This window comes from Camelus dromedarius, chromosome 27, assembly GCF_036321535.1.
Source record: "Camelus dromedarius isolate mCamDro1 chromosome 27, mCamDro1.pat, whole genome shotgun sequence".
Lineage (NCBI taxonomy): Eukaryota > Metazoa > Chordata > Mammalia > Artiodactyla > Camelidae > Camelus > Camelus dromedarius.
The window spans coordinates 10,674,457-10,695,191 of NC_087462.1; the positions used below are offsets into that span (position 1 = coordinate 10,674,457).

At 56.4% G+C, this 20,735-nt stretch overlaps 1 protein-coding gene across 6 annotated transcripts in view; it reads left to right on the plus strand.

The window, feature by feature from the left end:
• Positions 1–20,735, plus strand: part of CRTC1 (CREB regulated transcription coactivator 1) — a 73,837-nt gene that overhangs the window by 25,246 nt on the left and 27,856 nt on the right. For 3 of the 6 annotated variants that reach the window (XM_064480040.1, XM_064480042.1, XM_064480043.1), the window contains exons 2-4: positions 16,958–17,074; positions 18,256–18,303; positions 19,862–19,999. In XM_064480040.1, coding sequence (XP_064336110.1) covers positions 16,958–17,074; positions 18,256–18,303; positions 19,862–19,999 — 303 coding nt within the window. The remainder of the gene's footprint in view (positions 1–16,957; positions 17,075–18,255; positions 18,304–19,861; positions 20,000–20,735) is intronic. The other 3 variants (XM_064480045.1, XM_064480041.1, XM_064480044.1) reach the window with 1 other exon arrangement.

A 20,735-nucleotide genomic window follows, 5' to 3' on the forward strand; every position in this document is an offset into this window, starting at 1 on the left:
TCTCATGGTCTCTCTGCCATGCCTGTCTGCCCAGCCACCCATGCCATCATGCGTCTCATCCCCACAAGCCTTTGGTGTTCGCCTTTCTGAGCCCTTGTCCTTGCTTTCTTTCCCCTGAGGGGTGCAGCCCCGGGCTGGTGACAGTTCCTTCATGGCGAGGCCCATCCTGGAATGTGTCCACTGGACACCCACAATTCCGTCCACTGGTCTACCCCACCAGTCTGAGAACCTCATCTGCGGACAGTGAGGCGGCCATCAGGCTGACCCGTTCTGTCCCCATGCTTGAAGCAGGTGCTACTTAGGGGCCTGCTGGGCCTGGGGGCTTTTAGGGGCTCAGGCAGGACTGTGAAAATATCCAAGGGGCACAGGATGGACCTGGGCAGGCCCAGGATCCTGCCTCCCAGACTGGAAAACGGCGTGTGGTGTTATTATGTAATGCCATAGTTGGGCTATGTCTAAAAAAATGGAGCATAAAAGCTATTTTGGGCCCGCGGTAATGAGGGCATCTCGCTTTTGTCTTATCTTCCTGTGGCCCCTGCCATCCTGGGGGGAGGCAGCATTGAAGGAGTGGCTTGTGAGAGGCGGTTTCAACCCAGAACCTGAGTTCTGAGTGGATGCTGTTTTCAGAAGTTATTAGTTTGGCATCGGCCCAAAGCAGATGCTGGCAGAGTGCCCTGTGGTGCCTGGGATCCTGGAGGCCGGCAGGTGCTGACCCCCACAGTGTGAAGAAGGCCCCGCTCCCTGCTGTCTTTGGGACCCCTCTTCCCCAGAGCAGGTCAGGCACCAGTCAGAAACTCAGTCTGATGTTTTTAAGGCGGGCTAGGCAGAGGGAGACATGGGACCCATTACAGCAGCAGCAGCCAAATCCAGCCCTGTCTCCCTGCTCGGCTGAGGGGCTTCGGGATGCAGCCCTGGTTTCCAGTGGATGGCATCCCAGCCAGTGGTTTATGTTATCCAGTTGCTGATGGATTTAAAATTAAACTGCAGAGGGTCCCTTCCTGCCACTCCAAACAGAGACGTGCCCTTGCATGTTCCAGAAGCGGAGTGTACACTGAGGGGAATGTTCAGATTCAAGATTGAGACACTGAGTTTCAGAGTCCCCGTCTCTCCCCATGTCCAACACACATGCACATACAGGACCTCAGGCCTGTCTCAGTGTCCTGGGGCTGCCCTAACAAATGACTGCAAACTGGGTAACTTAACAACAGAAATGTATTCTCTCATGATTCCAGAGGCCAGAAGTCTCAAGCAAGGGGTGGGCAGGGCCGTGCTCTCTGGAGGCTCTAGGGGAGGATCCTTTCTTGCCTCTTCCAGCTTCTGGGGGCTCCAGTGTTCCTTGGATGGTGGCTGCATCACCCTAGTCTCTGCCTCCGTCTCCACACAGTCTTCTCCCTGTGTGTCTGTGTTGCTTCTCATCTTATAAAGACCAGTTATTGAACTAGGGCCCACCCTCCTCCAGTATGACCTTGCTTTAACTAATGACATCTGCAAAAACTCTGTCTCCCAATAAGGTCACATTCCCAAGTACCAGGGTTAGGACGTGGATGTCTACTTTAGAGGGACACAATTCAGCCCACAATAGACCCTCTACCAGGCAGGTCCACCGGCCCTCACTCAGGCCCCCAGCTCCCTGAGAGGTGCAGTGACTTACCCTGCCTTACACTCAAGCACATGGGGGCACCTGGGTCACATGAGGCAAGCGGCTTAGCCAGGTGTGGCTTTAGTGTTGGACACAGAACCGTGGGTTTTATGGACGAGCACTGTGGGCCCATGGTGTCCCTGAGTAGTCTCATCTCATCCCAGGTGCCACGCAGTCCTTCCCTGTGAGAATCATTCTGACCCCTCCACCGTCCTGCCAGGGAGGCACTTCCAGCCCCTTGTTGCAGATGAGAAAACTGAGGTCAAGAGATTACAGATCTGTCTGTGTTTCCTTGGTTGGAGAGCAGCAGTCCAGGGGTTTGGAGGGGATAGGGAGGGTACAGACATAGGCTGTTAGCCTCATACCAGTGGTGTCCCTCAAACATGTAACTCCAAGTCCCAACTCATGAAACATGTGACTGTGACCTTTAGAAAAAGGATCTCTGGAGGTATGACTCAAAGATCTTGAGATGAGGTCATCCTGGAGTAGTGGGCCCTGAATCCAGGAACCGGTGTCCTTTTAAGGAAGCCAGGTGAGGATGGAGGCAGAGACTGGAGTCATGTAGCCATAAGCCAAGAAACACCAGGATTGCCAGCAGCTACCAGTCTTTAAATTGAGGTGAAATTCACATAATGTAAAATTCACCATTTTTAAGTGAGTCATTTCAGTGGCATTTAGTGCATTAATTCACAGTGTTGGGTAACTATCATGTCTGTCTAGTTCCAGAACATTTTTCTCACCCCAAAGGGAAACCCCATCCCCATTAACAGTCACTCCCCACACCCCTCCTGTAGCCCCTGGTAACTTCTAATCTGCTTTCTGTCTTTATGGATTTGCCTGTTCTGGACATTTCATAGAAATTGATCGTATACTTTGTGGCCTTTTGTTTCTGGCTTCTTTCACTCAGCCTGATGTTTTCCAGGTTCATCCATGTCATAGTGTGTGTCAGTGCTGCATTCCCTTTTATGACTGAGTAATATTCCATCGTATGGCCAGATCACATTTGATTTATCCCTTCATCTGTTTGGTTGTTTCCACCTTCTGGCAGTTGTGAGCAGTCCATTAGTGCTTTGTAAATGTATTTACATCTGACCTTCCATCTCCCCACTTCCGTCTGTCTGCCCCAGCGTTCCTGCCCCTGGAGCAGTGCTCAGGAGTGAGGAACAGTTGAGAGAGTCCCTGGGAAGTCGAGGTCGGCAGGTGCAGAGCTGGATCCGGCCGTGGGGCTGTTCAACCTCTGGGGACATGTGGCACCACCACCCTGAAGTTTAAAGTGTCAGAAGTTCATGGCTGTGGTGGGTTCAGGGCAGTGTTCCCAGCCGTGGGCTTGGTGCCTGCTAGACAGAGGACCTCCTGGGGAGCTCTGGAAGGCCAGGGGCCTGTGCTCATCTGTTTGGTGTTTCTTGCCTTAGGGCCCTTTGTTTGGGAGGAGGGGGTACCTGGGAGAGCTGTGTGCCCTGTATGGTCAGAGTGGCCTGTGAGCCAGAATGGCCTGTGAGCCAGAATGGTGTGGGGCCCTGATGGATTGAAATGGTCCCCAGCTCACCTCTGACCCCTCAGAGACCCTGGTGCACTCAGAGCCCCGAGAAGGCAGGATGTGAGTTGGTGCATCAAGGGTGATGGCATCCAGCGCCACCCAGAGGGAAGCATGGCAGGCACGTGAGTGCCCTGGCGGCATCCTCAGGGCCCTATTGTCCACTTTGCAGATTGAGAGGCCAAGATGACAGAGCAGTGACAGCTGTTAGGTCTTGGATTGGGGTGGAACTATGTGGCGTGTTGTTCTTTGTGCTTGCTGGAGTTCACTATCATTTTCAAATTGAAAGAGAAGTAACAGGGTACCATCTGTGTGTGGGGCAGGGGGTCGGGGCCCCCCACCCAGCCTCAGCTCACCATGGGAAGGGGAGATGGCTGCCCCTGTCATGGCTTGGGCCATCTGTGGGTATAAGTGTCATGAGGCTGCTGTGACAGGTACCACAGACTGGGGATTAACATCAGAAGTTTATTCTCTCGCAGTTCTGGAGGCCAGAAGTCTGAAATCAAGGTATGGGCAGAGTCGTGGCTCCCTCTGAAGGTCGGGGTGGGGGGAGCCTTCCTTGCTTCTTCCAGCTTCTGGTGGCTCCCGCATTCCTTAGTTTGTGACTGCATCACCCTAGTCTCTGCCACATCTCCACATGGCCTTCTCCCTGTGTGTGTCTCCTTTTCTGTCTCTTGTAAGGACACTTGTCATTGGATTTAGGGCCCACCTGAATAACACAGGAAGATTTCTTCATCCCAAGATACTTACCTTAATTATATCTGTAAAGACCCTTTTTCCAAATAAGGTCAAAGTCACAGGTTTCTGGGGTGAGGATGTGGGCGTAGGTTTTTAGGGACACAAGTGAACCCACTGCTTGTACCTGACCCGCATCAACTGCTTGGGTGGCACCCGGCGGGGTGTGGGAAGGTGCTCTTTTGGCTGTCACCGTCTTCATTGATATTGTCAGGAGGGGCTTCTGACCCTTTCACCCACCCAATACCACCTACGTCACCTTAACACGCCTGCCCTGTCCCACCCACCTCTCATGCCCTTTTAGGGGGCCTGCCCAGAGCTAGGGGTGCATCTCTGCATCCCCTAAGTCTACCAGGGCAGACAGACATCTGTGACCCACTGTCCACATGTGAGATCACACTCCCACAACTCCCCTCCTTGGCCTAAGTAGGGGGGAACCTCCTCTCTGACCTCTGGAGGTCACCTGGAGGTGACTTGGAGGAGCCTCCCCTTCCCCAGCTCCGTGCAGATGGGGCATCCCTCCCCACAGCCTCCAGGGAACCCCTCATCCTCACAGAACTCCCATTGCACTGGCCTGTTTTCAGGTTCACATCAGTCTCTGTCCTGTAGAGGATGAACCTGGAGTGTCGGTCCCAGCCTTGAGCCAGGTGGCCTCAGGCACCCTGGTTATGTGGTCTGCTATGGCCCTGCCTTTGACCTGAAGAATTCCTCTCCTGTCCTGTGGGGCATTTCTGGGGCTGCTGGTCTCCCTGTCCCCTGCCATGCCCCCTGCACACTCCTGCTCCTGTTCCCACTTAGGGATGTCCCTGGAAAGGGGGTGGCCCAGCCTTATCTTGGGTTCACTTGTACCTGTACGGACCAACCAGAGACATTCCAGAAATCCCGACAAAGGGCAGGTTCCCCCCATCCACCTCCAGCTTTGGGGCGCGCATCCTCTGCTCTTCTCTGGAGGCGAGGCCCTGGCCTGACCCTGCAGCGCAGCTCAGGCTCCCTCCTCTGCTTATTGGTGGTGCAGGAATATCTTTGTGCATAAATCTGCCTTTTGGACGAGCTCCCTCAGGAGAGCTTTCCAGAAGTGGGATTACAGGTCAGAGGGCAGGAACATTGTTCAGGTTCCCAATGGATGCTGCCAAATGGCCCTGCAAATGCTGCCGCCACCTGCCTCTCAGGTCTGGGTCATTTCCTCTGTGGCTGACGTGTGCTGCGACCATGGAGGAAACAGAGGGGATAGCACTGCCTGGGGGCCCAGGGGCTGCTGGAGCCGGCTTGGACTTGGGCTTTGAGGTGTTGCCACCATGGGATGGTTCTTAGTGTGGGACTCGAGGTGGCACAGGATTGGGTGACTGGGAAAGGTTGAAGAGAGTCTCCCCAAATTCATGTTTAACCAGAACCTACAAATGGGACCTCATTTGAAAATAGGGTCTCTGCAGATCTCACCAAGTCAGCGTGAGGTCATCTTGGAATAGGGTGGGCCCTAAATCCAGTGACCAGGGTCCTGACAGGAAGAGAAAACAGAGTCACACAGGGAGAGGGCTGTGAAGATGGAGGCAGAGATCAGGGGTAACGTCTACAAGCCCAGGAGCACTGCGGACTGCCGGCAGCCACCAGAAGCCAAGGGAAAGGCCTGGGGCAGATTCTCCTGAGAGAATCCAGGAGGGCCCGATCCTGCACACACCTGGATTTCAGACTTCTGGCCTCCAGAACGGTTAGGGAATAAATTCCTGTGGGTTTTTTTAAAAAAATTTTTTATGGAGGTACTGAGGATTTAACCTGGGACCTCGTGCATGCTAAGCATGCATTCTACCACTGATCTATACCCCCCTTCAAATTCCTATTTTTTAAGCCACCCAGTTTGTGGCAGCCCCAGGACACTTGTTTAGTGCCCAAGAAGGGGGTGGTCCTAGAGGGCCTCTGGGGTCAGGGTTCCTGCTCCCGCAAAAGCACCGCTCCCGCCGTGCCCTGCCACCCAGAGAGGCTGCTGGGGTCAGGAGTGTACACTGTCCTGACCACTCCCCCCTTTCTTTTTGCTAGGCAAGTAACTTTATTAACCTTGTTCCAGACTTTATTCCCAGGCTTCTTCAGCTTAATTAGCTGCACAGAATGAATTGTGGATAGGCAAAACCCAGAAAGAGCTGCAGTGTCCAAGGGGTTTGGACTTAAAAATATCAGAGATCTAGATCTCAGCTCCAGAAATCAAGTAACGCTAGAATGCAGTCATAATATACACGAGCAGCTCCGAGTAACTGCTTCAAGCCTGATCTGTTTTCATAGTTTACTGCATTCTGTTTGCCTCACTCTTGGAAGCCCCACTGGCCTAGAGCTCCCCAGCCCCAGGACCTCCCCAGCCCCAGGACCTCCCCCAGAGCCTCCTGCTGGGCTCAGGCCAAGTAGCCCCTGTGGAGGCTGGGAGAGCTTCCAGAGATCAAAGGTGAAGCCAGGTGCCCTGGGCCATTCAGACAGGGCCTCCCCATGTGCTGGGCTAGGCTGCCTGCCTACGGGATGGTCGGCCTCGCTGCAGGAACCTGGTGCTCAGGCAGATAGGATTGGGCTGGCACTCGGGTGCAGGCCATCTCATGCCCATGGGACATTCGGCCTCCTTTCCCATGGACTCCGAGATGTCGAATCAGGTGAGTGGCGTCTCTGGTCAGTCAGTCCTGCTGGTAGCACTGGACTTGGCCTTTGGGCCGCATGTGGACCTGCGAAGCGTGGCTCCCCTGCTTCCCACTTGGGGCCCCTCCTGCCTCTCCTGGGCTCTCCTGGCCTGCTGCACACAGCCCGCTGTGGTCCAGATGGTGATGTGCTATAGCCCTGCGGTCAGTGGCTACAGGGGGCTGGGGGCAGTCACATTGTTAAGGCCCCTGCTCCCTGGCTCTTGCCCCAGCCTCCTGGGATGCGGTGCCCAGATGCAGGCCAGAGGGAGGTGTGCAGTCAGGACTGAGCTCTGTGCCCAAGAGACCCTGCATCCCCTTTGCTCCACCCAGTGCAGCCCCAGGACCTTGGGGTGGGGTTGGCCTAGGGTCATGGAGGCATGCCTTTAGGACCTTTCGGGGTGGCATGTCTTAGGTGCAAGCCCTTCTGTGGCTCCCAGTGTGCTGAGACCCTCTGCCTGATGAGTCCCTTGTGGTATCACCAGCCCCTGGGTCTCCAGCTGGACATTCACTGCCCCCTGTGCTGTCCTAGTCTGGGCACCAGTGTTGCCCTCCCGCCCACTCTACAGTGACTGCCCATCAGCTGGCCTGGACTTGTCCTTCCTCTCTTCTTGGGCCTGTACTTCTGCCCCTGCTGTTCCCTCTCCCTGGACCCTTACTCCCTCATTCTTCACACTGGCCTATCGACTGGAGGATTCTCATCATTGACCTTCCCCAACCACACAGTCTCAGGGTCCCCAAGCTTGGCTCTAAGTGGCCCTGCCTTCTTTCTGGGTCCCCATGGAGTCTGCTCGTCAGCAGTTAATTTCCTGGGGCTGCCGTAGCCAAATACCTTAAACTGGGAGGCTGAAGACAACAGAAGTTTATCCCCTCATAGTTCTGGAGACTAGAAGTCTGAGATCAAGGTGTGGGCAGAGTTGGATCCTTCCGGAGGCTCCGAGGGGGAATCCATCCCAGGCTTCTCTCCAGGCTCTGGTGGCTACTTTTAACCCTTGAGGTTCCTTGGTTGGAGCTGCATCACTCCAGTCTCTGCCTCCACCTCCATGTGGCCTCCTCTCTGTCTGTCTCTGTGTTGTCTTCTTACAAGGATGCCAGTCATTGGATTTAGGGATCCCCCTAAAGCCAGGATGACCTCACCTCAAGAGCTTTAACTAATCACAACTGTGAAAACTGTTTTCAAACAAGACCACATTCTGAGGTTCCGGGTGGGTATGTACTTTGGGGGACACTCTCCGGGTGGGAATCAGGAGTGGAGCTGATTCACCCTGGGCTGTTTCTGCTCTGTCGTGCTGCCTTGCAAGTACTCCCACCCGGCCCCGAGCCCGTTACCCTGGTGAACAGGCACATTGCTTTATATTTGGGCAACTGATTTTCTGGAAACGCCAACCATGATTTTCCCCCTATCATGTCTCTGCTGCCAGTAGCCCTGGGGCAGCACGCACTGCTAGTCAGCCCTGCCTCACTGACTCTGGGCCAGGCCCAGAGAAGGCCCCTCCTCACAGGCCACCCCACCCTGTACCCTGAGGGCTCCTGCCAGGAGAATCCTGGGGTCCCTGGGCTTTGCCTAGGCCTGGCCAACTGTGGGTTAGGGTAGGCTAACCTGGAGGACTCAGGCTGTGGGACCAGTTCTGGGCTTCCTGATTCCAGATACAACTGTCAATGGTCACTTCCTCAGGATGAGAGCTGGTCCCTGAGGTGCCCACAGTGTCCAGGCAAGTAGGGCCCCAGCTGTCAGGGCATGCTGGCCCCCACTAGACAGACACGGGCCGGCTACTTCTCCGTGAGAGGGTGCTGCAGACTGAATTGTGTCCCCTGGATTCCTGTGTGGAGGCCCTAACCTCCAGTGTGACCGTATGTGGAGATGGGGCCCGTGAGAGGTGACTAAGATGAAATGAGGTTGTAAGGTTGGGTTCCTGATCCAATAGGACTGGTGTCCTTACAAGAGGAAAAGAGAGAGACATTTCTCATTTTGCCCACCCCGAGGAAAGGCCATGTGAGAACATTGGGTAAGGCAGCCTTCTGCAGACCAGCAAGAGGGCTCTCACCAGAGACAGCGCCGGCACCCTGATCTCGACTGTGGCACCCTGATCTCGACTCCAGCCTCCTGAACTGTGAGAAATACTCGCCTGCTGTTTAAGCCACCCAGTCTGTTATTTCATTACGATGGCCTGAGCTAACTCAGAGGGTTATTTTTGAAGTAAGGGGTCAGGGAAGGTTTCTCAAGGATGTGATGTTTGGGCTGAAACCCAAAGGATGAGAAGGAGCATCGTGGAAGGTTCCAGAAAAGAAGTGGGTGCAAGGACCCCGGGGCAGAAGGCAGGGGAGGGTCTCGTGGGCCGCTGGTGAGTTGGGGTCTGCTAGAGAAAGAGTCTGGATTGTAACCGAGGCCCTTTCCCATTTCCAGGTGACCTCAGGGCAAGCCTATCATCCCCTAGGGCCTCAGTTTCCCCGCTTGTAAAACAGAGGTGAATCCGTGTCTCCCCCTCCCAGGGTGGCTTCAAGGCCCCACCTAGAGTGGGCGCCCGGCTGGCGGCCAGGCCCGGAGTCTCATTCTCGGGGAGAGAGGCCCCACGAGCCAGCTGTGCTGCACTCAGACCCCAAGGGACCCTTCCTACATCCCAGCCGGAACGGCTGTGCTCAGCAGCCGCCACCAACAGGGGAAACAAAACGTGCTCACAGTAGACCTTCTGATTCAGCCGGGGTTGGGGATTTGGCAGCAGCCGCAGAGCCTGATTAAAGGCATTCCGAGGCATGCTCGGTGTTTGTGTATCTGGTTCTGTATTTACACTTTGGGAACGAGCGAGGAGGCAGCTGGGGAGTGTCTTAGTCGGCCAGGGGGCCAGGGGCTGGGGTGACTAAGCCTGAAATCTGCACTCGGCCACATGCCTGTGACGCTTTCATTCATTCCCGAATTCATTCATTATTCCTTCCTGTGCTCGGCAGATGTGTAATGAGAAACTCCAGTGTACCAGGCACGCTTTGGTGGGGGCAGCCTGCCTCTCCTCATAGTGGGGCCCTCAGTCAGCATGGGGGCCAGTGGTAAGATGCAACTAGCCAGCAACAGAGTTGATAACAGTTAATTAAAAACATACCAAAGACCTGAATGTTAGAGCTCAATCTAAAAAATTCCTAGAAGGAAGCATAGGTGTAAATCTTCGCAGCCTTGGATTAGGTGATGGATTTTTAGCTATGACACTAAACACACATGCAAAGAAAAATAGATTAATTGCACCCTGTCAACATTAGAAACTTCTGTGTATCAAAAGACTGTCAAGAACATGAAAAGACGATAGAAAATATTTGCAAACCACAAAGCTGATAAGGGATTAATAAGATCCAGAGTATCTAAAGAACTCTTACAACTCAACAAGAAAAAGACATGCAGCCCAATTTTTAAAAAAGGCAGAGGACTTGAATAGACATCTCTCCAAAGAAGACAGGCAAAAGGCCAATAAGCACATGAGAACTGGCTCAACATCACTAGTCACCAGTGGAATGCAAATCAGAACCGCAGTAAGAAACCACCTCGCCCCCATCAGGATGGTTACTATCAAAAAACAACAGACACTAACAAGTGTTGATGAGGATGTGGAGAAATTGAAACCCTCATGCACTGCTGGTCGGAATGTAAAATGGTGTGGTCGCTATGGAAAACAGTCTGGTAGCTCCTCAATAAGATAAATATGGAATTACCATATGATCCAGCAGTTCCATTTGTAGGTAGGTACCTGAGAGATTTGAAAACAGGGATTCAAACATTTACTTGTCCACGTATGTGCATAGCAGCACCAGTCACCATCACCAAAAGGTGGGAACAGACATGTCCATCAATAGATGAATGGGTAAACAAAATATGGTCCATCCATACAATGGAAGATTACTCAGCGATAAAAAGGAACCAAGCCCTGACACATGCTACGATGTGGATGAACTCTAAAAACATCAGGTTGAGTGAAAGAAGCCAGACACAAAGGGCCACTTATTACATGATTCCATTTATATGAAATGTCCAGAACAGGCAAATCCATAGAGACAAAAAGCAGGTTAGTGGCCGCAGGAGCTGTGAGGGTAATGGGGAGGGACTGCTAGTGGCACTGGGTCCTTTGGGGTGATGGTTGCTGGCTCCTAGAAAGTGAGGCCTGGGAGGGGTTGGCGGGTGAGGGAGTTGCAGATCTTTTCAGGAGCTCTCCAGGACTCCCTCCATGGGCTTCTGCAGCTGCCTGGACACTTAGAGAACCTGACGAAGCCCTAGTCCCTCCCTCCTAGGGGACAACCCCCAAAGGTGGCCCATTCAAGGGCCCCATTGCCATTGGCAGCCTCCTGAGGACTCCACCTAGGTGAGCCCTGAGGAGCAGGACTTTGGGCCAGGTTGTGCAAATCCCTTGGGGTCCTGGTCAGCACTCAGGTCCCAAAAGGATCATGTACTCAAGATGAGATTTGCTCTCCACCTCCATCTCGTGGGTGATTCTTTGCCTGTGCACTTGGGGAGCTGTCTCTTCTTCCTTGGGCCTCAGCTTCCCCAAAGGTAGGAGTGGGCAGTCCCATGTGGGCACAGGAGAAACATGGTTCTTGCCTGGGATTCTGAGTGCACCGAGCAGTTGTTCCTGCGTTCACATGTTCCTCTGTTGTCTGGTCGCTCAGTTCCTACGTGGGTGCCAAGCTTCTCCATTGTGCCAGGGTCCTTGTGGGGCAGACAGTCTGATGGGAGGAGATAGACCTCGGTCAGGTGGTTTTGGATAGTGAGCTATGGAGGAGGTAATCCCGTGGGTGAGGAGGTGCAGTGTTGGGCTGGCCCAGTGGGAAGATTCTGCCTTCTGGAGGAGGGAGTGCCAGTGCAAAGGCCCTGAGGCAGCTACCTCAGCTGGTGGAGTGCAGTGGCTGGGGGATAGCAGAGGGCCAGACAATGCAGACCTTCATGGTGAGAGGGGGAAACAGTTCTGCTCAGAGTACATGGCTCCTCTCTGGCCCTCTGTAGTGCGGCCCCCATGCCTGCTCTGGCTTTGCAGGACAGAGCTCAGCCTTCAGCATGGCTCCTCCCCTTAATCTCATTAGAAGGCTGACCAGTTGCCATGATGATTGCTGATGGGCCTGACTAAGGCCAGCTCCTAGAGAGCGAGGCCTGGGAGGGGTTGGCAGGTGGGGGTGGGTTGCTGCATCCTGTGGAGGGTCCTAGAGGACTGTGGGCTGCCCTGGAGAAGTGACTGCATCTGCCGTGCTATGCCTTTCCAGGGCCACTCCCTGACCTTGTGGCCTTCACTCCTCCCTGCCCCTTGGATGCTGTCTGGATAGGGGGATGTGCTCAACAGGAATGTGGGCACGGACAGAGGCTGGGAAGGCATGCTGTACTGGGTACCCCATCTCTGTGGGGTCCTGCCAGCAAGGGGGTTGGGGGAGGTTGAAGAAGCCACCCATTTACACAGGGTTCTGTCGGGGAAATGGATGTGGGGTGGGGACAGGGAAGAAGGACTTTGTGCAGGGGGTATGGTCCTGGAACAGGCTGTGCCAGGCTTTTGGGGGGGAGACCCTGCCTGGAAATGAGGGGTCCAGGGCTACTTCAGGGCCTGAGGTGGCCTTTTACAGTGAGACTTGTGCTGGGCCCCTTCTTGGCAGAGCTGACGTGGTTGGGTTGATGCTGTGACTGTGAACTCCCAGAGGAGTGCTCTCATCTACCATGTGATGTGGCCTTTCTGACACTCTGCGGTCCCAGCCACCTGCTGGTCCACAGGGTTATGCAGGAGTCAAGTTCCAGGAGTGGACTCCATGTCCTACTTGGCCACTTCTGAGCTGTGTGGCCCTGGGCAATTCCCTTGCCTGCTGGGCCTCAGTTTTCCCATCTAGAAAGTGGAGTGCACTGGTCACCCCTCAAAGGGCCTGTCTTGGAGCAGATTGTGTCCCCTCAAAAATATGTTTTGGAATCTGGGGCTGTGACCTTACTTTGCAGCTGTAATTAAGGGTCTCAGTTTGAGATGATTCTGGATTAGGATGGGCTCTGACTCCAGGGGCAGGTATTATTAGAGAAAAGAGAGGGAGAGTGCAGACACAGACACAGAAGGGAAGGCCGTGTGGAGATGGAGGCAGAGATGGAACAATGTAGCCTTAAGCCGAGGGACTCCTGGAGCCCCCTGAAGCTGGGAGAGGCCTGGGACAGAATCTCCCTTAGAGCCTCCAGAAGGAACCACCCCTGCCCATGCCTTGATCTTGGACTTCTACCTCTTGAACTATGAGAGAGTAAATTCCTTTGTTTTAAGCCACCCAGTTTGTGGTAATTTGTTACAGTAGCATCAGGACACTTAGGACAGGGCAGTTGTGCTGCTCAAATGTTAAACGTGCTGAGACTAGGGAAGGGCTCTGTGCCCCATGGCAGGGCCTCTGGTGCCGTCGGTAATGCTTGGGGTTGGGGGACACTGAGCACAGGGCGGCTAAGGTCTCCGCTGTGCTTCCTGGTCCTACATTGTGGCCCCGTCAGCCTCAACTCTGAAACACCTGTGACCCCTAGGATGTGGCACCACTTGGTTGGTTGGTTCACACCCCAGAGCAAGAGGGTTTGCGAGGCATGAACTGGACTGTTACTGGAAGGGTCTGGGGCTGCAGGATGCCGATGGGAGGTGAGGTCAGACACGCAGCAGCACTTCCTAGGGGCCCATCGTGGCCACATGGTGGGCTGGCGCCAGACACATTGTGACCAGCAGACTGTGAGTCTCTGGTGCCTGCCACCTGCTGGGGGACAGGATGGGGACAGTGGACAAAATCATGAGCCACACACTTCTGATGGGACGAATGGGATTAGACAAACCCAAAGAGGCATATGTAGAGGGTCTGGGTCAGTCAGAGGTGCTCTACTGCTGTCGTTCTCTTAATTTTGACCCAATAGAGGAAGAGGGTGGCTTTTGAGGAGCTCTCTGTACCATCTTTACAGGTTTCTTTTTGTGTGTGTATACATCTAAGACTCACAATAAAAACTTTTATTAAAAAAAAAAAGCCAGAGGCCAATGTGATGGTGACTTGGGGGCTGCTCCTTGGGTGGGGTATCAGGGAGGCACTCTGGAATGGGTGTGGAGGGGGAGCTGTCACAGGCTGAGAGCCTGGGGGGCACAGACTCGGGGTGCTTTGGGGTCAGGTGGCAGGAGGGAATGGAGATCAGGTAGAATAGAGGGCGGAGAGGCCATGGTGAAAGCATGGGTCACAGAGCACCTGCATGCCCTTAGAATCTGGAGTGGGGTTCACTTGCACAGTCGGGGAGCCTGGACTTGGACCCCAGGCTGTCTGATCTACAGGCCGTAAGCAAGAAGGAGCCCTGGGAGTTGTAGCTCCTCTGTGCCAGCGGGTGGCCTTGGCCAGGCTTCACTTTCCTGTCTGCGCCCCGCTCTGCCAAAAACCATGAGGACGGGGCAAGGGGGCGGGAAGGCTCAAGCCTCCATAGGGCGTTGGGAATTGGGTCCGTGTCCTGAAAGGTTCTTGTATGGCCTCCATACGGGACTGTCACCTGGCTCATGAAAGTTGGCTATTGACAGTGAGTAGTGTTCATTCACTTAACCATTCATTCACTCATTCATTCATTCACTCGTGTGTTCATCCGCTCCTTTGTTCCACCACCAGGTGCTGCTGAGCATTAGGCCTTGGCTCAGATGCCAGGTTTATGGAGCTCTGTTGGCGAGGTTGGCGGCAGGGTGGGGTAGGAAGTGCCATGGAGGGGGCACAGAATGAGGATTGCTGGGTGGAGGGGTGCATGAGTGTGTAGCTTGGCAGTGGGCAGAGGCATGAGCTTTGGCTTCTGGCAGCTTGTCAGACCCTGCCTGGTGGCATCACTCTGCTGTCCTTGTGGACCTTCTGAGGCAGCAGGTCCATGGGTAGAGCCCAGGCTGGCCCCCTTTTCACCCCAGGACCCCACTCTTAGGGTTTTCCGGCCAGGCCTGGGATGGCAGTCAGCCCCTGCAAAGTTAGGAGGTCCCTAAGACCACCATCATATCTGACACCAGCTGCAGGATATGAGGGTTCCCGAGACTACACTCAGCTTGACAGTTCACTAGGACTCAGAAGACCATTATACTCACAGTTAACGGTCTGTTAGAGTAGAAGGACACAGTCAGCATAGGGCGGCGTCCAGGAGAGTTCCCAGCACACAGCTGCCTGTTGTCCCTTCCCTTTGGAGTCATATGGACAGTGCTTGCTTCTCCCAGTACCAGTGTGTGATGACACACATGGGATAATGTCCAGGGATGCTCCCCAAGCCTTGGTGTCCAGGGTTTTCACTGGGGTTCACCATGCAGACAGACACTGCTGACTGCCATCTCTAGCCCCTGCAGAGAGTGAGCTGATACCGCATTGGCTGGAGACCTCCACCTCAAATCACGGCTGTTGGCATAGATACCCAGTGTGGCCTGAGGCCCTAGGCAAACAAAGACACTCTTATCAGGCAATACTTTTCTAAGGGCTTTCATCGCCCAGGAGCTGGGGGCAAAGGTCAGACCACCTTGGACCATGTTAACTCTTTCCTTTGCAGACTCATGTACAACCAAGTATAAGCACAGGGTCCCCCAAAGAAGAGTGAGGCCCCACACTGTGTCCGCTCCAGAGGCCACACCACAAAGCCTGACAGAGGTGGGGCTTGGGAGGGCCAATGCTACAGCAGCACTTGAGCCGTGAGCATCCTGTAAGTCCCCAGTCTGGCCTCTCTCTAGCCCGGAATGTGGCAGCTTTGCGGAGTACTTCCCTGGATGCCGGAGTTTCCAGAGCTGGCAGTTCAGCCTGTGACAAAAGCATATGTGGTGTGAACACTTCTGTATCACACACCTGGCATTTGCACACACACTTGCCTGGACCACTCACTTTAGGGAGAGGGAAACTGAGGCCCAGAGAGGGCTGGAGCCCTCCAGGGCCACATGGTTCTTGAGAGGTGGATGCAGTGTGGGTTCCTGCCACATGGCTCAGACACAAGAAGGGATAAGGGCGGGTCTCGGGTCCCAGGCAACCTATGTCCAGGCCAGGGTGGGCGCCCCATCCTGCTTGGCCTCCCCCTCCCTCCTGACTGGGGGCTGGCCTGTTTCATCTCAAGTGACTGCAGGGAGGGACATGGTGGGGTGTTCACTGTGAGGTCCCCAGCCATTAGAGACAGACCCTGGGTGGGGCCCTGAGGATGCCTGAGAACCACCCCGAGAAGGAATGGAGCAAGGTCAATCTCTCTCCCGGCTCCCTCGCAGTTCGCAGGAAACAGCTGTTTACCTGGGTGAGGTGATCCGCCGGGCGAGCGGCCAGTTCCTGAACTTTACTTCCCCCTCCGGTGTCCAAGGCCTCCCAGGAAGCGGGGGCTGGCGTGGGATAGCAGGGCGGCGTGGGCGGCCAGCAAACGGAGCACTGCCAGGAGCTGTTTGTGAGGGAACGTGAGCCGGTCTTGTTGTGTACACAGTGTCAACCCTAGCAACCGCCCCAGCCGGCTGGAGCGGACGCCCACCCCTCCCCAGATGCCTGGCCCCTGCCCCTCCATCAGGGCGCCCACCTACCATGGCAGTTTAACAGGCATTGTGGATCTGTGGCCCCGAGGGCCACAGGTGGTATCAACCAGCTCAGGAGCATCTGCCATTCCCAGCAAGGTGGAATTGCTGCTGGAGGGAGAAGAGACCAGGTCCCAGCCCTGCTCTGAGGCAGCCGGAGCTGGTCAGGGAGCTCCAGGCTCTTGGTTCTGAGGCCTGGCCCAGTGGGACAAATTCCCATGCAAGTGAAGGGTGGAGGGATGTGACCAGCCCAGATGAAGGCTCTCCAGTGGGTGAGGCTGACAGGTTAGGCAGAAGGAGCCTTGGGGCTTGGGCAGGACCCCTTAAAACTCAGGAGGGGTCTGGCAGACCCAATCGTCCTGTGTGCGCTGCCGTAGTGATTGTACATGCTGGACTTTGAAAGCTAGCTCTGCACTTCTAAGCCGGCCTCTCCGATTCAGGCCATTGGAAGGACAATTTCCCTGTGTCCGGGCGTAAATTCGCAGCCTCTGGCCCGCACCCCAGGAACGCAGCCTTTGGTGATAAGAAATGGCTCCCCTGGGGTGGGTGCGGGGCCTCCTGCACAGGCTCCAGGTCCACTTGATACTCTTGCTTATTCACAGACCGTCTGAGTCAGCGAGCAAGCCTCCCTCAAGTTCATGGTGGCAGTGCACCCAGGACACATTTCCCTGCCTGGGGAGGGCCGCCTGGGGCTTCTTGGGTTTCTGATTCTGCTGGTTTTGGTGGAGAGACTCGTGGCTCCTTTGGGAATCTGAGTCACAGGGGTCCCATACCCTCTGTGATTGGTGCCACTGACCCCACTGCTTGGGGCCCTCGGGAATGGCGCTCTTCAGGGTGTGCTCGTGAGGGGCTCCCCCCTCCCCACCCCTAGCCACCCCTGCCTCCTCTATAGCTGCTGGCTTCTCTCTTGCAGCTCCAGCTCCAAAAGTCCCAGTACCTGCAGCTGGGCCCAAGCCGTGGCCAGTACTATGGCGGGTCCCTGCCCAACGTGAACCAGATTGGGAGCGGCACTGTGGATCTGCCCTTCCAGGTGAGCCCCCATCCCTCCCCTACACCACCTCCCACCTGGGACGTGTTGCAGTCTGGGCCCCGCCCTGGCCACAGAGCAAGTGAGCACGCATGACAGCCTGTGAACAGCTGGGGTCACCAGATGATTGCTGCCGCCCGACCCACCCCCGCCTACTCCCTTCCTCCCCCTGGGCCAGGCTTCTCCCGGATCCCCCCTGCCCATCCTCTGTCAGCAGACCCCACAGTGAGGCCATGGTCTGGCCCTGAGTGTTTCGGCAGCCGCTACACCTGTTGGCCGGGTGTGCAGCAGCGGGAACCGCTCAGGGCCTCTGGGGCTTGGCTCCGTCCTGCTTCCCTAATCCACAAGCCCAGCAATTCTCAGAAGGAGGCCCCGCGGCCTGACCCCACTTGTCTGCAAACGTTTCTTGGCAGAGACCCACACAGCGCGGCTCCCGCAGGCCATGTAGCTGCCGTGCACGTCCTTATCGTAAATAAGGAGAGATAAGGCCCACTGCCTGCCCGGAGCTGGGCTAGCCTCTTCCCCAAGGCCACATCCCCCGCCCCTGGTCTGCAGTGGGGTCAAGGTGGGCCCAGGAGCTGGGCCAAGAGGTAGGGCCACCCCCAGCAAATGTCTAGGCTATGCAGGGACAGGTTCATCAGGTAGCCACACACCTATCCTGTTGCTGGGACAAAGCCTCAGAAACAGCCTCGTGCATTAGTGTGTTGACAGGCCAGGTGGTACTGGGTTAGTCCTGCAGGGAGCTCAGCCCCTACCCACCCACCCGAGTCACTCCCCAGCTCCTACTCCTCCCACACTGCTGCTGGGATGCAGCAGGGCACCAACCCAGGGTCCCTCAGGCTGCCTCGGGGTCCAGCCGGCTCAGCTCTATCTCCTGGGCCCATGGAGCATAGCCCTCCTCAGATGGCCTCCTCATCAGAGCAGATGAGTGGGGCTGTCCTGCTGATCCTGGTGTGCATCAAAGCCTGACCTCTTTGTCAGTGCCCTTTCTAGTTTGGGTTTTCTCCCCTCCTCCCTGGCTCTCCCCTTCCCCCTCTAGGAGAGTGTCTCTCTGGGCACCCCCTAGCTTGGCCCTTGCCTGGGGCCAGTGTGGAGCTGAGGGTGCACGGGGCCCTGTTGGGCTTCCCACTGGGGGGCCAGGAGAGGCAGGAGTGTCTCAAAGTCTCGGTTCTTTGCATTTTCAGCCCAGCGGATTTCTGGGGGAGGCTCTGACAGCGGCTCCTGTCTCTCTGGTAAATGAGCCCCTGGGCTGAGGCCTCGGCATCCCCGGCACGTGCGCGGGCGCTGGGTATCCCTGTGCGGCCGCCCCCGTGGCCCAGCAGGAGGTGTCCTGTCTGCCAAACGGAAACAGATCTGCTCTGCACCCCCATCTGGGGAAGTGCGTGTGGGCGCGTCGAGAGACCCCTGCCTGGGGGATCTGAGCATGCGCACCAACGCTGCATGGTTCGTTCCTGTGACATACGCACACGTGTGTGTGTGGATATGGCCTGGTGAGCCAGGCTGTGGCTGGGCCTGAGCTTCTCTCTGCCTCTGGCTCTGCTTCAGCCGCCTCGATTTCCCCTCTCGGCTTCCAGGCATCTCTGGGAGGAGAGGAATGGCCCCTGTCCTTTGATGTCTTTGCCTGGGTGGCAAGGTTCCTACCCTCCCTTGGTCACTGCCATTTCCTGGGCCCACAGCCTTTTGGAGGCAAAAGTGCAGAAAGACCCAAATTGGTAGAGTCTTTGCTGGGTTAGGGAGAGACAGGGGTCCCTGAATGCCAGGGAGAGCAGGCAGCCCTGAATGCTAGCCAGGTTGTTTGGATGGGTGGGGAAGAGCAGTGAGCCAGCCAGTGGCAGTCTTCCGGAGGAAATTGCTTTTTGCCTGGCTTCCCAGAGAAGACAGAAGGGCCCAAGGGCCAGATGGCCTGGCAGGGGGACGGGCTGCATCCAGAGCTAGCTAAGACTGCCAGTCTCACCCCAGTCAGATGGTGAAGGGCCCCTTGGCACCAGGACATGTAGAGAGCAGTTTCCTGGGGGCCCCAGGAGCATGGAGCCAGGAGTGGGAGCAGAGCCTGGCCAGGGGCCTCATGCCAGCCCCAGGTGCTGGAAGGGAGCCCTGTCCGGCCAAGCTGTAGGCCAGGGCTCCGGAAAGTGCCTGCACTTGGCTCCCGGTTGTGCTGGGACAAGGCTGTGGGGGAGGGCGCGTGGGGGCCAAGTCTCAACCAAGACCAGCCCCAGGCTCAACAAGGAGCCTCCAGGGAGCCAGCACTTGGCCAGGTGGGCCCCTCGACGTCCTGGGCTGGAAGCCCCGGGGCTGTCTCTTGGCAGGCCCCTCCAGGGATGACGTAGGTGGGGAGAGGAGGCCGGCCAGGCCTGGAGAGAGAGGGCGGAGGCCTGTCTGCACCTGGCGAGGCTGGGGGTGGGGGAGGGCGGTGCTCAGTCCGTCTGCACCCCTGGCACCCTGGCCAGCACTAGGCCCCGAGCTTGCGCCGCTCTGCCTGGCCCGTGCATGCCGGCTGCACTGCACGCCTGCTGCCCTGGCGCCCGGGAACCCCATCTCACCTCCAGCCCCACAGTGCTCAGAGACCTGGGGCAGGGGCCGCAGGAGGAAAGGAAGCCTACCTAGAGTGGCTGACGGTGTCTCCAGACCTGAACAGGGAGGGTTGTAGGGGGACCCTGAGGTCAGATCCTGGGGGACAGAACTGGGGTTGGATCTCATACCACAGCTGGTAACTGTGATTTGGGTTTCTCTCTCTCTTTTCCCATCTCTTCCTCTCCTCCCTCCCAACGTTGGTCTCCTCCCTATCCCCAGACACCCTTCCAGTCCTCGGGCCTGGACACCAGCCGAACTACCCGGCACCATGGGCTAGTGGACAGAGTGTACCGGGAGCGTGGCCGGCTCGGCTCCCCACATCGCCGGCCCCTGTCAGTGGACAAACATGGAAGGCAGATATCCTTTTCCCAGAGGAGGGGGGAGGGGACTGCTTCATCTAGCTGATAGAGCTGCCTGCTGCCAGCTCTGGGATGGAATCAGGGCTTCTCCAGTTCTCCAGGGCTACTGGGCAGCACCAAGAAGGGAGTACAATTGCACAGCAACCCCAGAAGACTTCCTGGAGGATGCAATGTGAGCTGAAGGGCTAGGGGAGCACAGGGACCAATTGACACAGAGATGGCCACTGGAGCACACAGTCTGAGATGAGAGTTGGGAGGATGAAGCTGGACCACATTGTGCTCAGACTCCTGGCTGGGCAGTGGGGCCCAGGAAGGTTGCGAGCAGAGCATTTACATGTTAGGGCCTAGGCCCTCCTCTAGGGCCTTATGGAGGGCAGCCGAGCCAAGGCAGTGGGGCTGAGGGGGATCTGAGCCAGACCCAGACAGAACAGAGGGAGGCTTGATCTGAAGACATAGAATTTGCCTCTGTACCTCAGCCAAGCAGAGAGATTGTCAGGAATCCCCCCACCCCCCCCACCTGGCTGCCCCTTGGTGCCTGGCCAGCTAGGCTCCCTCACCACTGGAGTCGGAGTGGCTGCTCCTGGGAACCCTGGTTCTCCAGAACAGAGAAGCCTGTTCTTTCCTGGTTCTCATTTCCATGGTCTAGGGGAGCCTGACCAGCTGGGCCCCAGACCAAGCCCTGGGGCCCCGGGAGCCGCCCCGTCAGCCCAGAATTAAGAGTCAAGACCGGGGTC